Source organism: Coloeus monedula, assembly GCF_965178545.1.
Source record: "Coloeus monedula genome assembly, chromosome: 7".
NCBI lineage: Eukaryota > Metazoa > Chordata > Aves > Passeriformes > Corvidae > Coloeus > Coloeus monedula.
The window spans coordinates 30,924,487-30,940,706 of NC_138787.1; the positions used below are offsets into that span (position 1 = coordinate 30,924,487).

Consider the following 16,220-nt stretch of genomic DNA (forward strand, 5'->3'; position numbering starts at 1 on the left):
AATCAATGGTAAGGGTGTGTAACTTGCCTTGTCCATTTTTTTGCTTTCACTTCTGGGGCAATTACTGCAGCTGCTGTGGTTTGAGTCCCTGACTCGGCCATAGTATCCTCAAGTGCAGTTTGTGTTCCTGCCTCAGCTACAGTCCTCTGAGAGTACTGAACAGTGGCTCGGTAGGCACAGGCCAAGCCCCAGTACAGGGCGACAAGCTGCTGGTTTTCAGTGGGGTGGGCAAGGCACCCTTCTATCAGTTGATGGGTCAGTTTGTCAGGATTGATTACCTGTTCAGGTGTAAAGTCCCAGGCAATGGGAGGTGATAACCGCCCTAGGAACCTGCCCAAATCCTTCCATGCACCCTGCCACCCAGGAACCGGATGCCTCAGGGCATCTTTCAATATCTCCTCACCTAAAGTTTGTTTTCTCCTACCCCACGATGATGCCAGATTCCATGAACTCCATAGCATGCCAACAGTATTAGCTAATACTATTAACAGTGTTAAACGGCTTACATAAGGATGGGCAAAGACCATGGGAGCCTGCATTATAAAAGCATTCACATCCATCACCAGCCCCAGAAGATAGCTCCCCCCACACAACAAGGCCATCAGTGTAAGAGCAAAGCACAGAGCCATTGTTTTTGTTAACATGTTCCCAAACTCAGCAAAATAGAGATAAGCAGTGCAGCTGACAAACTCCGTGTCCTGCACAAGAGCTTGCTACTCTATAACTATGATTTACTTTTTACTACAGCATGCAATATAGATATAGATATACATATACATATATATAACTGCCTTTATCTCACCCCACGTTTGGGTACCAAAAAGGATGGTAGTGTGTTGACCTTAGCTGGGCACCCGGTGCCCACCAAGCCACTCTATCGCTCCCCTTCCCAGCAGGACACAGGAGAGAATAAGCTGGAAAACAACTCGTAGGTTGAGATAAGGCACTTTACTAAAGCGACAATAAAGACAAGCAAAAGTTTGCACATGCATAAGCAAAGGGAAAAGTTAATCTCTACTTCCCATCAGTGAACGATGTTCAGGCACTTCCCGGGAAGCAGGGCTTCAGCACGCACGGTGGTTGCTCCAGAAGGCAAACATTGTAGAGTAATGAATGCCTCCCTCTTCCTCCTCCCTCCCTTAGCTTTCACATCTGAGCTGATGTCACACAGTATGGAATACCTCTTTGGTTAATTTGGGTCAGCTGGCCTGGTTGTGTGCCCTCCCAGGATCTTGCCCATTCCCAGCCCCTTGATGGGGGGGGAATGTAAGAGGAACAGGTTGGCTCAGCAGTAGCTGAAACAGTGGTGTGTTATCTACACCTTTCCAGCTCCCAATGCAAAGCACAGCGCTGTGAGGGCTGCTAAGGGAAAATGAACTCTATCTCAGTCAGACCCAATGCATTGTTTGAGTGAGATTTCACCCACTGTCAGATGGCCCCACTTCTGGAATGGGTTTGATGAGCACTTGGTACTGGTAACATTTTATATAACTTTTTATATATGTATGTGCACATATACACACACACATATATATACACAGTGACATATATATATACACACACATACATACAAGCATGCATACAATCATTTAGGTTGAAAAACACCTTCAGAATCATAGAGTATATATTTTTAGTCTGTGCTGCCATCCAATAACCCTTGGAACTGAATGCACAAGAGATGGGTTGCTGCCTTTCTGAGCACATTGTCTGTTGTTCAAATACCTCTAAAGTTAACCGTGACCTCGTCACTCCAAGAAAGAAAGGTTTAGATTAGAATCATAAAAACATAGAATCATTTAGGGTGGAGAAAATCCTTATGGCTATTGAATCCCAGCATTACCCCAGCACTGACAAGTCCCCCACTAAACCACATCCCAAAGTGCTACACCTACTTGCCTTTTAAACACCACCAGGTTTGTTGACTCCACCACTTCCCTGGGCACCCTGTTCCAATGCTTGACAACCCTTTCAGTGCAGAATTTTTTCCTGATATCTAAGCTAAACCTCCCCTGGTGCAACTTGAAGCCATTTCCTCTTGTCCTAAATAATAATTACTGGTAAGTATTTTTGCTGCTTTACTACTGGTAATTTTATAGTGACTTGTAAAATTGAAATATAGACTTGCTACTAATATTCAGTACTGCTAATAGTGATTTCTGCTGCTGTTGAATTATATATTTGCTTGAGCTGCTTTTGGCTGGGATAGAGTTAATTTTTTTCACAGCAGCTAGCACAATTGGGATTTTTGCTGGAAACAGTGTTGATAATACAGAGATGTTTTACTTTCAGCTGAGCAGAGCTTACACAGATTCAAGGCCTTTTCTGCTCCTCCCCCCACCCCACCAGCGAGGATGCTGAGGGTGCACAAGGAGTTGGGAGGGGACATAGCCAGGACAGCTGACCCCAACTGACCTCAGGGATATCCCAGAGCAGATGGCATCATGCTCAGCACAGAGAACCAGGGGAAGAAGAAGGAAGGGGGGGTACGGTCGGAGTCATGGCGTTTGTCTTCCCAAGTCACCGTTAGGCATGAAGGAGCCCAGTTTTCCAGGGACTGGCTGAACACCTGCCAGCCAGGCTCTGAAGGAATGAACTCCTTGTTTTGCTTTGCTTACGTGCAGCTGTGGCTTTACTTATGGAACTGTGTTTATCTCAACCCATGTTTTCTCAGTTTTTTACTCTTCCGATTCTCTCCCCTATCCCACCATGGCAGAGTGAGAGAGTGGCTGTGTGGGGCTGAGTTGTCAGCTGGGGTTAAACCATGACAGCCTTAGAGTAGTTATTTGTAGCAGAGATATACTTGTTTTGCTAATCATCAGTATGTTTGCCTTGATAGTGGTGACTTGTAGTAAAATGCAATAAAGTAATTTAGGCAATAAAGCCTCCATGTCCTTGTGCATGACAGGGTCCTGCAAACCCATGGTTGCAGGCTTTGCCCATACACAGACTGGGTGATCCCAGGTCGTTTGGACAAGTTTCTGACAGTCTGCATCCAGTGGACACCATCATAAGCTAGCAAGCATGCATAAAGGGACAGGATGAAATAAACTGTGTCTCTGCTGTACTGTTTTGACTTTTGCAGGCTGACAGTGGAGAACAGCAGTCAATTCCAGTTCGTGTGTTCAGATATGGAGGTGGTGCTGGCATACAGCAGCCAGGAGATGCTGCTGGGCTGCATGTGCAGTGAGTTACCTCCCTGTGGTATTTCCTGCAGGCAGCTTAGTGATCCTTTTCTCAACACTGTAGCTCCTTGGCTTTCCACTTGGCTGGAGAAACACAAGGTTAAATAAGTTCAAGAGTGTGGAGCATTCATCTTCCAGAGCCTGGGCTTTGCCTTCAGCTGTTGAGCACCTTCTTAGTCCACCATGAAGGGCAGTGACGATGCAGGAGAGCATGCCTCACTCAGGCTTTGTAACAGGGAAGGGTTTCACTGCATCTCCACAATTAACAAAACAAATAATGCTGCTATTGGCCTTGACTTTTCCCAAGGAATGATGTGCTCTCCTCCCCCAGACCAGCAGCACAGGGGAAAGGCACTGGTGAGTGCCAGCAGCCCTGCAGCAGCAGCAGCAGCAGCCATCAGCTGTGGCTGGGGAAACAGGAGGAGATGATGTTGCAAGGGCATCCGGATTCCAGCTTGGCTAGACGAGCACTGACGTTTTTCCATCACATTTGACCCGTTGATGCCTTCTGCTGGAGTTTTCATTCAGGAATGCTAGCTGTGGTCAGGCTGCATGTATTTACAGACACAAATAAACTGCTGCTGACTGAAATACACCACTCCCATGACTGTGCTTGGCACTACCCTTGCAAGGGTAAGGGCAGATCTGCTTACACAGCAACACAAAGCCTTAGCAGCACTTCCTTATTTTTTTAAAGATGTATCCTTGGGGAGAAGCTAAATTTGGGGGGGCTGCTCTGCACTGCCTGGCACAGCACCACAGGCAGCATCAACCCTATTCCCTTCTTTTTGTATACTGGCTTAGCCTGGCCTGTGGCACCCTTCCCTTGCTTACTTGGTCCCACATTGCTCCCTGCCTACTCTGCAGACCAGTCTGCTTTACAGCTGAGTCTCCCAGTGCAGGGGAAGAAGGGCACTTGCAGTCCCATCCCCAAGCCTTTTCTCTGCTTTTTCCACTCTCTCTGCCCAAACCACCCCTCAGCAATGAGTCAAATCTTGGCTCCCTACAACTGCCTGGATTGCCCAGTCTCTCAGCCCTAACCCACTGTTGTGGGAAATGCCACAGCACAAAGGTAATCTGCAAGAGTGCAAGGGAAAGGGTGGCAGGGGGGCACTGCCTGTGCCTCTCCTTTCAGAGTGCAGAGGGGTGGATTTGTTTTTAAACTGCTTGGTCCCTCACAAATTAACTGAAGCAGAACTGTATTCACAGCATTTGCTGCTTTGGGTGGCAAAGCTGGTTTAAAGCATTCCTGCCCTTCCTTTCCCTCCACTTTCCTTCCTGCTCCCCCTTTCCGTGCCTGGGGCAGTATGACTTGCGTGAGGCAGCCACGTGAACCAAGCTAAAAGTTGCTCTGTCTCCTTGTGATGATTATTTTCTGACTGCTTTCTACTTTTTCTTTTGTGACAGTGATGAAATCTGTCTTGCCATCTTGGCACGAGGCAGTGGGTTGGTCACAAACCCCAAATTTGCCCCATGGATGCTCCTTCCCAGGTGGCAGGGTTAGTCCCAGGTATTCGAAATGCAATTTTCTCAGCCTGCAAACTTTAGCCTGGATTTCATTATTGTGTAGGAGATGTGGAGCTCTGAAGAGCTGCCCCTGTGCAGTACTCAGGCCTGTCCTGCTGCTTGTGGTGCTGCGGGGAGGAGGTGGCACAGCCTCCAGCCCACCCACGGTGGGTTACATGAAGGCAGCATTTAACCAGAGCCTGCCCCTGCACTTGTTTTCAGGATGGATGTATGCACCCTCCTCCCCTGCTAGGGCAGATTTAGTGGAATCAAGTGGGAAGACAGGGTACAGATTTCATTTGCTTGAGGTTTTGAGGCTTTTACCCCACCTCATCAGCACCGATGCAGCCAACTTGCTGCCTCCCTAAAAATCCCAGTTCCGAGATATTTTTAGTACGGTCTGCTGCATTTCTTCAGTGCTGCTTTTAGGAGGAGGGGGGCCATAAAATTCTTAAAGGAGAGCTGTTTATACTGAACAAATAAGAGCTTCTGTTTATAGAGGCAAAAACACATTAAAAAAAAAAATCCGGAAGGATGGGCCCATGGCTCTTTTCCAATGAGAAGAGCAAGTCCAAACAATGAACACCATTTGTTTTTGCTTTTCCCTGGCGAGCTTCCTTCAACTGACTATTGCATGATCTGTTCGGGGCGAAGAGACAAGAAAAAAAGAAATTTGAAAAAAAGAAGGAAAAAAAAAATCCAGGCAGTAGCAATTGCTCCAGCTTCTCTCTCCTGTGGCAGCTGCAGCCCCGTCTGTGTGGGTTTAAAGCTGCAGCTGTCAGCAGGGTAACTCAAACCCCAGCTCCAGAGGAAAACAGACAGGGCTGTGGGAATAGTTTGGGGGGGAAAAAGAAAAAAAATCAAAAAAAACAAAGCAAAATGTATGTTCTGAAGCAACAACACTGGGTTTGATCCAGCTCCCTTTCCAGCCAAAAGCTCAGGGCTCCCCTGCTTTTCTGGCTGGGCTCCACTGGACCCCACAGCAACAGTCCTCTGGTAAAAAGTCTGAGGTCTGGAGGAGCTGCTGTGTGCTCCCAGCTGCCTTCCTGCAGGCACGCGGGCCGGACACCTACAGGCACACCCTAAGGAATGGGTGTTTAATTTCGTTTCCTCAGCCTAAACTCCCCTTTCCTTGTGTTCCGACCAGTTTCCCATCTGTTTAACACCCCTGGCTCAGAGCAGGAGCTCCTTGAGGCACTCCCTGCCCTGGGTCAACACCAGTACATTAAATCAACACAACTTCTGTGGCAGTCCCTGCAGCTCCAGCTCCTAGTTTTATAGCCATGCTTTGGCTGGTAAGGCTCTATTAATAAATCCATCAGGCAGCACCACTCCTGCTTGCAGGAGGAGCAAGCCCCAGTTTTGATAGGGGGCTCAGCAAAGAAACAATGAACTCACAGCATCATATATGCACAACTGTTTTATTTTGGGGTTTATATAAAAAAAATTCCTAAAGACTGCAGAACTTTTTTATCCTAATTTCTTACACATATGGTTCCAAGACCCTGTTTTTAAGCTAATTCCCCCCTAACAACTTGTGATGGTGTGGGTTCCCCTGATTTTTTACCTAGTCACCTTTCCTAATGGGATATGTCTAAAGCTGCAATATGGCACTTGGTTGACTTAGTTGGCAGGTTTAATACATCTGGAAAGCTGGGGTATGGAGATGCACATGGCTCAGAGTCCATCAACACAGGCAGGGACCCTGCCCTCATGTCTGTGCCTCCAGAATGAACCAGACCTTTCTCCTTACTGTGCAAATAACAGGCTTTGGTCATCGACCAGTCCTGTCGTAAGGGATTCTCGCCCCTGAAGAGAATCCCATCTTCAAGTGGGGAAGCAGCCCGGCCAGTCAAGCAATTGTCCACGGCAGTGCCAGGCGCTGAGACCCCTTCAGTCAACTGTACCGTTGTAAGACTTGTTGAGCTTGTTGAACGTGAACTCTACGTTATGCGTGGAAATAGGCTTTCGGTAGAGAGGATTGGATGCCTTTGGAGAAAGGAGCAGACAAAAAGAACAAAGATGAGGAACAAAGTCCATGTCATGGTAAAAACATACCAATTAGTTTGGTGACAGCACTGCGTTTGGCTTTGAGTGAACTGAGCATTCAGTCCAAAAGCAGTGTTGTTTATCCAGGGTTGTTTATCCATCAGACCCACCTTCCATCCTGCCTGCAGGCAGAGGCACTGCCCTCAAACGCTGAGGACCCCCACCCAAAGTCTCCCAGAAGGATTCCCTCACAGACCTGACCAATTTGGCTGCCACCAGAGTCTCCTCTACCTCCTTCAGCCTCCAGCTCTGCTGGGAAATAGATGATGGAGCCAAAGGCTGGGTATAGTTTTGCAGAGCATTTATAACTTGCCAAGGAGAAAGCAGTGCGACATGCTGGACCCTGAAGGCACCACAGGGTATGGACACCTGCATCCCTCGTGCCTGCCACCCTTCTCCCTCACTGCAGAGCTGTTGGCATCCCAACAGCCCCCCCATACACCAGCAGCACCCCTGCCCCAGGCTCACCATTTCATATCTGGCCCGGGAACGTTCGCTCTGGAATCGGTCGAACTCCCGCCTGTCGTGGATGGTGACGAGCAGCTTCCAGAGAGCCAGCAGGATGATCCCGATCAGCACCACGCTGCCAATCACTGCCAGCACGATCGTCACGGCGCTGGGGGCTGAGCTGCAGGCTGGCAATGAGGGAGAAAAGGTAATTAGCTGTGGTATGAGTGTATCCCAGATCGGGATACAGGGATGTAAAGAACTGGACTGCAGCCACTGAGCAATTGACCCCAGGGCAGGGCTAGCAGCAGTGGCTAAATTTAAAAAAGCAACAGTCCCCTCTGAAATCAAACTGATTTTTTTTTTATTAATTAAATACATTCCTGGCTAGAGGCAGGTCAAAGGGACACTTCTCATGGATGTCACCAGAGCTGGGATGTCACGTAGTGCTTCAGGAGAAGAGTAGGGCTGCAGTGCCACTGTCCAACAGTGACGCAGGGTTTTAATGCCAGGTGACCCACGTGGGACACAGAGCGTTAAGGTGCCTCTGGCAAAAGCCAGCTCAGCTTCTCCCACATGGAGACAGGTGATCACTAAGGACTTTAAATAAGGACATTAACTGTTAGCTAGTCAACTGGTCTTTCAATTAAGTGCAAGCTGCAGCACAAATGAAATAAAACATTATTTCCCATATTGCCCTGTGACTGAGAGGACCGGAGCAGATCACAAGAAGCTACTGCTGGATGCTCGCCAGCTTGTCCTGCAACACCACGAGAGGTTTTCTTTGAGCAAGTACACTGAATGTGATTAAAATAATGCTGGGAAGCACAGCTGTCTGCACAGCCTGGGGAGGGGAGCAGAGACACCCAGCCCTTACACTGTCTGGGTCAGAGCTCTTTGGCAACGTGGAAATCCTTAGGTGGTGAAGGTCTTTCCCAACATCCTGACTTAACCAGCAGCCACAGCAGGTGTCCCCTTCCGATATTTTTGCTTCCAGGGACTGTATCTCCAAATCAAGCATGCTTTTTGCTACTTAAATAGGCTCCATTTAATTCAGCCCCCTAAAGCTCTTCAGCCACTTGCTGGCAATGCTGATGGCTCAGGTGCAAGTTTTAATCTCACAGTTCTTTTTTAGTAAGTTGGGAGCATTTGGAGCTGGGTTTCATCACTGTAAACCACTTCCGTTTAAATCACCCTGGATTATCTGCTCACACATTCAACCAGCCTTTCTGCAACCCACCAGGCTCCCCAGCAGCCCATCACCTCTCCTGAGGCAGCCAGTGCTGTCAAAAAAGAAACCCAAGGGAGGGCCAACCTGGCTCTTTGAGGACGGTGAGGTTGGATTTCCCACTGGGAAGCTCCAAGTAAGTGAACTTCATGACGCAGTTGTTCACCGGGTAGGCACAGAGGATCGCGTTCGGGTCATCTGTTTCTGGAGCCAGATGTAAGAGTCACAGGATTTTGTATAAGTTTTTATACATTAAAAAAAAGAAAATCCCAAACATTGCAGAACTTTTGTATCCTAATTTTTCAAAGAAATGCTTCCAACACCCTCTATTTTTTAACATAATTCCCCCCAACAACTTGCAATGGTGTGGGTTCCCTGATTTTGAACTAGTCACCCCATCTAACAGGCTATGTCTAAAGCTGCAATACAGCACTTGGTTGATTTAGTTGGCAGGTTTCATACTAGGAATTAGCACAGCTCTCCCCTGCAAGATAAGCAGAGCTTTCCAGGGATGCCTGGGAGCAGAGAAATGGGGAGTAAGTCTGGAAAGCAGCACAGTTTGATCTCAACTCATACAAATTGTAGCTGAGCAGTGTCCAGATTTACTGCTTGAGAAAATGTGGCACTTGGCAAACATCCCATAGCAAACAGACTCAACCTCACACACACACACATTCTTCCTTCATGTAAGTCTGCTTTGGCAATAAATGTTGTTTTCTTCTTAATCTGCTAAATTTCTTGAAGAGTGGAAGGTGAAGGGAAAGCAAGGGGCACCAACTCAGATGGGGCCAGCAGCAGCAGCAGCCCATGGCCAGCTCGTGCTCCAGCTGTACTGAATAGTTCCAGCTCCGGAAACGGCTGAGAAGTTTGTTTTTAAAGAGTGAGATAGAAAAGGAAAATGGGAAAAGGAGGAGGGAGGGAGGGAGGGAGAAGGGAGGAATTGTTTGCAAGGATGATGTGTAGATGTGGGAGTTGCAAAAAATGAGAGGACTTTATTCCCAGGGCCATGTGGGTGCTGTGTGTTTGTGTCTGACACACCACAGCACCAGACAGGACCTGGTCACTGTGAGGTGCTGCCTGAGGAAGGCTGCTTCATAGAAGCAACTTAAGATTGAGCAAAGCCATCACCTGAGGTTTGCAGATCTAGCTTAAGGGGTGATTTCAGCAGAGCCACTGCCCGGCACAGCCACAGCCCGTCGGATGCCCCTGTTGCAGGGACAGTGACTGGAGGCAGATGGGGAAGCACCTCTGGCTGTGACAGTAGCACAGCTCTGCAGTCCTGCAAGGGCTGAGAGTTTCATGGGAGAGGAATTTGGGGACCCAGTGCTATTGGCTGGCAAAGATATGCATGACCTTGTCTTAGGCACCTGGAAAGAGATTTCCACAGCTCTCGTATCCATGCCTGTCTGTCATGCTGAAAAATGATCGCATTAATGAGCAAGGCTATACCAGCCCCTTAGCTCTCTCCTGTCTGTTTATTTTTCCTTTCAATGCCTTTGACCTGCATCCAGTTAAAAGATTAATACCCTCCATTTCAACAGCTGAGCTCAGATGCAGCTGCCCCTCTGGTGAGTCCTGACGTGTTCCTGGTGTGGAGAAACCTCAGCTGTTCCTACCCCGGGACAGGAAAACCTGCTCTACGCACACAGTGGTAGCAAAGCATGGACTGGAAATGTGCTGATTGTTACAAAGCAAAGTACTAATTAGATTAGTATAGATAACACTTCCATGTTTCTTGACTAATGCTCTTTCGAGTTGAGCAGCAAATCTTAGTTCCCGTAGGTCTAGCTGCTTTCACTCCCATCCTTGCACCATTATTTCGGTAAAAGACACAGTGATGAAAGTCTGAATAGTTATGGTTTCTGTGATCTTCATGGTTTCAGAGATCACATGCCTACAGAGAGAGGTGTGAGGGCGCCACTGAACTTTCAGGTCCACTGATGTGTGCTGTTGCCAGGTGCAGCTCGGAGTGGGACCTGTCATGCTCCCCCTGGAACTGTCAGGAATGCAAATGTAATACTGCAGAACCCAAGGAGATCCTGCAAAGTCCAAAGCAAGTCATACAAGCCTCCCATGAGGCAGCATTCTGGCTCATGGGTCCAATGATAGATGCCTTGCTCTACAAAGCTTTGAAGCACTGGCTGCTTCATATCCAGAGTCAAAAGGCAGTTGGGATGTTCAAGACTGTGTTCATTGCAATTCAGTATTTAAGAAGGTCCCATCCTCCTCTGCCAGGACAATACAGACCTATGTATTCTGTGACAAGTATCAGCATTCTGCCTTTCAGCAGGGACTGTAATATGAGCTAAATTATACAAAAGCACTTGAAAACAAGGATTTGGCCAAGTCCACCTGTGAAGAAGTCCATAGTCCACAAGAACTTTCTTTAGGAATATTTTGCTTTACCTCTTTCTCCAGCAGCCCAGATCTCCAAGTCACAGAGTGCCTTGAGCTCAGCACTTTGTGCAATCTGACTGCAATAGTTCAACAGAAGCATAAGCACAATTCCCAAAAATGTCTTAAAGCAGAAATCTGGCTGGTTTTTTCTCTAAAAGCCATGCAAGGGGCTGACAAACCACAGCCCAGCCTCATCTTCCAGGGAGCTGACAGAAAAAATCTGGCTTTGGCATAGTGCATTAACGAGGCAGGAGGGATGAGTTTTGATTCCCAGCATTTGCTGGCCAGCCAGGCATTAGAAAGGAACTTTCCGCGATTTGAACTTCCAAACCTCTCAGTGTGGGCTGGTGCAGGTGCACTCCCTGCTAAACTGCAGGGTGAATGGAGAGAACAAGAGCAAGTGTCCCAAAGGGAAAGGTAGGAAACTCCACTGGTCATAATTTAAAAGCTGGACACTGGATGTGAGAAGAGTCAATGGGAAAAACATCACCTGCAGGCAGCTTAGGAGGAAGGGAGTGAAAGGCTGAGCAAGGTGTGACACTCCCACCTCTATAAACTACGAGAAGAGAAGGAAATGCTAGATGCAGACAGTAATTTATCTCTGTTTGATCTCCATCCCTCCCTCCACGGGGTATTGCTAAGGCCAAGCTCAGGATTGTGATTAAATCTGTCACAAGTCTGGATCCCTTCTACTCCCCGAAATAGCAACCAGGGACTCCCAGGACACATCATGAAAAGAGCAGGGAGAAAGTCATCTGCTGAGAGATGCACATGTGGGGTGACCTCTAGAAGAGAGCACAAAGGGCAGGAGATTGCCAGGGGGACTTGTAGCAGTCAGTTCTACCAAAGCAGAACTCATTGTTTCTAAAACAGCTTTGCTTTCTCTTACAAGCTCACTTCTTCCAAGACGAAACCTCAGAAGATTAGAAAATGCCTTTTTTTGGGTGCTACTTTGTCCTTTTGCACTCTCTCACGATTCATCTCATCTGTCTCATGTGACCTCATCCCATTCTCTTTGTTCCCTGCACTGGCAGCAGTGGTTAGATGTGGTAAGATGTTACTTAAAATCAAAAGATTTTTACTTCAGTATGGATGATAGCCCGGAGAGAGCATCACACATACCATACATACACATATACCCACTACCTACCCACATACATTTCTAAATACCAGGTGTTCCCTGAAGCTTTCTTTACAGGTATGTCTTAGTCTGGTTAAGAAGAGTTCAATGCCACAGTCACTGGCTCCCACCACCTGCAGTCCTGCTGCTGCCAACTTACCAAGAACATCCACAGTGGTGATGATCTCATCCTTGCAGTGCTTTTGGCAGGTTTGGTTATCAGCCAGTCTTCCTGAGTTAAACAGCTTGCATTCAATACAATCCCTGCAGGAACACACACAGAGAGGAAGATTAAGCACACATCAGAAACTGCATGAACATAGGGGTTCAGCCCTTGGAAAGGGACTCCCTGGGTGCTGGTCTGGGGGCTGCACATCTGCACCACACAGAAAGAGCAGCTTCAGGCCAAGCATCTCCATCGCAAGGAGGGATTTATTCTAGGATTTAACGAAGGTGCAAAGCAGCTGGTAGGTTTGGGGTGTATTTGCCCCTTGGATGTCAGGAGCTGCACATCAGCTACTGCAAAAACCATCCTGCCTGAGATCAAGGCAGGCAGTCCTGCTGCTCTGTGCTAGTCTGAGGCTGATGCCTGGGGCATCTCCATCGCTCTGAGGCAGAGACAGTGATTCCAGTCCTCCCTTCCTCTGCAGCTCAAAGCTCTCTCCACCCAGACATCTGCAGCTCAGAGTGCAGCAAAACTGGAGTCACCAGCCTTTCCTGCAGAGTGAGACAGCACTAGAAATGAACAGGGACATGAACCTCCGTGAGCACTTGGGCAGCAAAACTTGTTGCTGCTCTACCTGGGGTACTGTCAGGTTGTTTAGCATGGGCTCCTAGCAGCAGTAGGCTTGCCTGGGGCTGACCACACATTTAACAAAGCAAGAGTAATTCCTTAGCTGAAAAGTTTCCCAGGAACCAAAGAGCTGCTGTTCCCACCAGCAAGAAACCCCTCCTGAACTGCCTGTGAGTACCTTTTAGTGCTACAGACACCTGGGCAGGTGGGACACTTCTCACAGGTCTCTCCGAAAGCCCCTGGCTCGGTGCACTGACACTTCCCGCAGACACAGGCGCCCCGGCCGCTGCACATCTGCCCATCACTGGAAACACAGCTGTCCATCTCGGTGGAGCAGTTGCAGTTGTCCCCGATGTACCCGGCATGGCACTTGCACTCCCCGCAGTGACACTCCCCATGACCTGAAAGCGAGAGCAGGGGAGAGGTGTCAGCAGAATTTGGGGCCACTGATGGGTGCTGTGGTTGGGAGGGACCAGCAGCCCAGCAGGAAGAGCTGCCAGAGAGACCTCACTTGGCAGAGCAACAAACAGATGCTGATGGGAAACACCTAAATATCAAATTAATACCTACATTTAGCAGCAAAAAATACCTACTCACTGATCTTCCAGCTTCCCTCTATAGTTGCTCAAGATAAATGGGCACCTCCCCTTTCCTAGTTTTATATGAAATCTCTTCTTTCTCTGTCTACATCAAGAGATATTAAGAAGGGAATGAAGTAGTGCTTCCTTGCTGGTTTTGAGCCCAGAGTTTAGCAGCAAAAAGCCTAGCATGTCACCCACTTCATAAAGTATTTCCTTCCCTTTCTTCTTAACAGTTTTACTTAAGAAGTTCTCTTAAAACCTCTTAAAAAGTATGTCAACAAGCACCATTTCCTGTGTCCAAACAGGACCTCTGTGTCCCAGCCAGAGCCATGAAGGTTGCTGGGACCAGCTGAGCACCCCCAGGGAGTAGCTCAGGGCAGCTCACAGCAGAGATGGATGAAGAAACCAATCCAGTAAGGGCTCTCCCTCCACTGAAGCATCCCCTTGGAGCTACGGGGTTTAGTGAAGGGCTGAGAAAGTCAACAGGCTCCAAGGCTGTCAGTGACAGTAAGTGGAATGGCTGTCCACTGAGCAGCTGGTTTCAGAGAGGCATCCATCTGCTGGAGACTGCTTGAATTCTTCCTTGGTCAGTCCCTAGGAGAAGGGATGCCTTTGCAGGCATAGTTTATAGAGCTGAAGGGTTTGTATACAAGGCTCATCAGCAACCTAATTACAGCTCAGCTTTTCCACTGGAAAGAGCCTCGAGCGTCCCAGACATGATAAATTATATCCACACTCCTTTCATCAACACAAACCCGCTGATCTCCCCGCCTCTCCCACCATGCCAAGATAACCAGAGGCTGTGGACTGCCAAGCTATATCCCTTGCCAAAAGTCATGGGAGCACCTTCTCTTTTACTAGGCATCTCGTGTGTCCCAGCACATCACAAGCTGTCCTTCTACAGCCTCTTCTGCACGCCCATCGTTTGCTTTGGATCCAGCCTGCATATTCAAACATTACCAGACAAAGGAGATTATGTTTACAAGATCTCTAGAGGTTACCTCCTTCTGTGCCTACATCTGATGGAGATCAAAATCCCTTGCTCTGCTCACCTTCAAAATGACAGCCTTGCCCTTTCCCCAGACAGAAAGCTCTGGGTTTGAGCCCATGGACTCAGCTACGTCCACAACTGCTGCTGTTTGGGGGGCTCCCAGGACCACCACTTCCCAAGCAAACTAAATGGGGTGTCTGGCTTTTATTCACAATTAATTCAGGTGATTAGGCTCTCACACACAGCAGGTTTGGTGCCTCCATGGCAATGCATGTGTCCACATTAGCTATGAACTATGGTTTTCCTAAATGGCACTATTTCAAGGAATCCAAAGCAGCTAGCAATTAGTAAATGTTCTCAGGCTTGAATTTGAACTGTGAGGGCCAAAAGAAGCAAGCTGATGGCATTCATATCACCCCTCAGTTCTCCTAAGACACCACAGAATGCAGCACAAGATGTGACTCCAGAGGAAATCTGTCTCTGGACCATAAAATGGTTCCGTTTTTAAAGGCAGCAGAACCAGGTCATAGGATGGTAGAAAGACTGCACATCCCTTCCAGCCCCTGGCAGGCTGGACATGGAGCCTGGAATTACTGTCCTGGGGAAGGGAAATGGCCATTTTCAAATAATGCATCCTATTAAACCACTGTGATTGGAAACTTAAGAAACAGTATCTTAAAGGATGTGGTTTTGTTTATTGAAGGGGATGAAGAAAAAGCCGTTCTGTATGAGGCTGACTAAGTGTGGGGTGTGAGCTTAAAATGTCAAAACATGTTATCATGTGTTTCCTGCCTCGGCCACACTGGCTCAGTGTGCAAGAAGTCACTGGCTGAAGCTCATCATGGCCAATGTGCCAAGAGCAGGAATTTCCATCTTGACCTTTAACGGCAAAGATGTCCCAATCTTCACTGCTTCCATGAGCCTGAAAGAGTGGCCACTCCTGCAAGCACCATGAGCTACCCTTCTGGTGCCCTCCATCTCCCACACAGCCTGAAGACTGGAGAAACTCAGTGAATGGGAAACATCTGGTTTCTATATGGGCACGACAAGAGTCATCCCACTTCTCAGTGTACACCTGGAGCACTGGAGATGGGAATCCACTCCATCCTCTTGCTTGGGAGACAAACTGAGAGGAGCCCCAAGACAATGTGGTAATGAGGCTTTTGGTAACAGTGACCCAGAGCTGTGGTTTGCAGAGTGTTACCCAGCACTCACATTTTACAGAAAACTGTGCTGCCTGTTCCCAGTGCCAGCCCTCCCACGGTCACACACAGTGCTGATGTGGCTAAGCAGTCTCTGTGCCATCACGCCTGCAGGACGCCTTCCACCACTGCACCCAGGATAAGCCTAGTTTCACTTCCCAGTTTCATTTCCAGGGCAATGTGTCCTCAAGGAGGGTGTGTTTCAAGACACCTCTGCAGCAGCAGCAGTCTCGTGGTGAAGGATATCACCCTGGACTTTATCCCCCTTGGACCCTTTGAGTTTGCACATCCTCTGTTAAAGCTGGTTTGTGAAGCCAAAATACATTAATTATGTTCTCCAAACATAATAAGAGATGTTTTCTTCTGTTCCCATCCTTGAAATGAGACAAGCTTAGAAGTTTAAAAGATCAAGATCTAACTAGGAAATGAAATGCTCCCTCTGAATTTGATAACATACTTTCCAGCCAGCTCTTGACCTTAGGAGGGGCTAACACAAAACACATGTCAGGGAGGCTGCAGGAACCCGCTGGGAGGGTGTGCAGCGGAAAGCAATGCTTTTGTGGGGGGAGAGCAGTCCCCAGACTGAGCTTGACTAGTCTGGGATCCATCAGGGCAGGATGCTCTGCTGCTTGGAGACACCTTCTTCCCAAGGAGGCCACCACAGTGGGCGGAGACTCGCAGCCCAGCTGGTACTTCCATGTCTCTCCCCATCCCAAAACACATC

General features: G+C 48.2%; 1 protein-coding gene across 1 annotated transcript in view; it reads right to left on the reverse strand.

The window, feature by feature from the left end:
* Positions 1-6,048: 6,048 nt before the first annotated feature.
* Positions 6,049-16,220, reverse strand: part of ITGB5 (integrin subunit beta 5) — a 57,988-nt gene continuing 47,816 nt past the window's right edge. The window contains exons 11-15 of the mRNA XM_082284635.1: positions 12,901-13,123; positions 12,090-12,193; positions 8,500-8,616; positions 7,206-7,372; positions 6,049-6,677 (exon numbers count right to left, since the gene is read on the reverse strand). Coding sequence (XP_082140761.1) covers positions 6,582-6,677; positions 7,206-7,372; positions 8,500-8,616; positions 12,090-12,193; positions 12,901-13,123 — 707 coding nt within the window. The 3' untranslated portion in view covers positions 6,049-6,581. The remainder of the gene's footprint in view (positions 6,678-7,205; positions 7,373-8,499; positions 8,617-12,089; positions 12,194-12,900; positions 13,124-16,220) is intronic.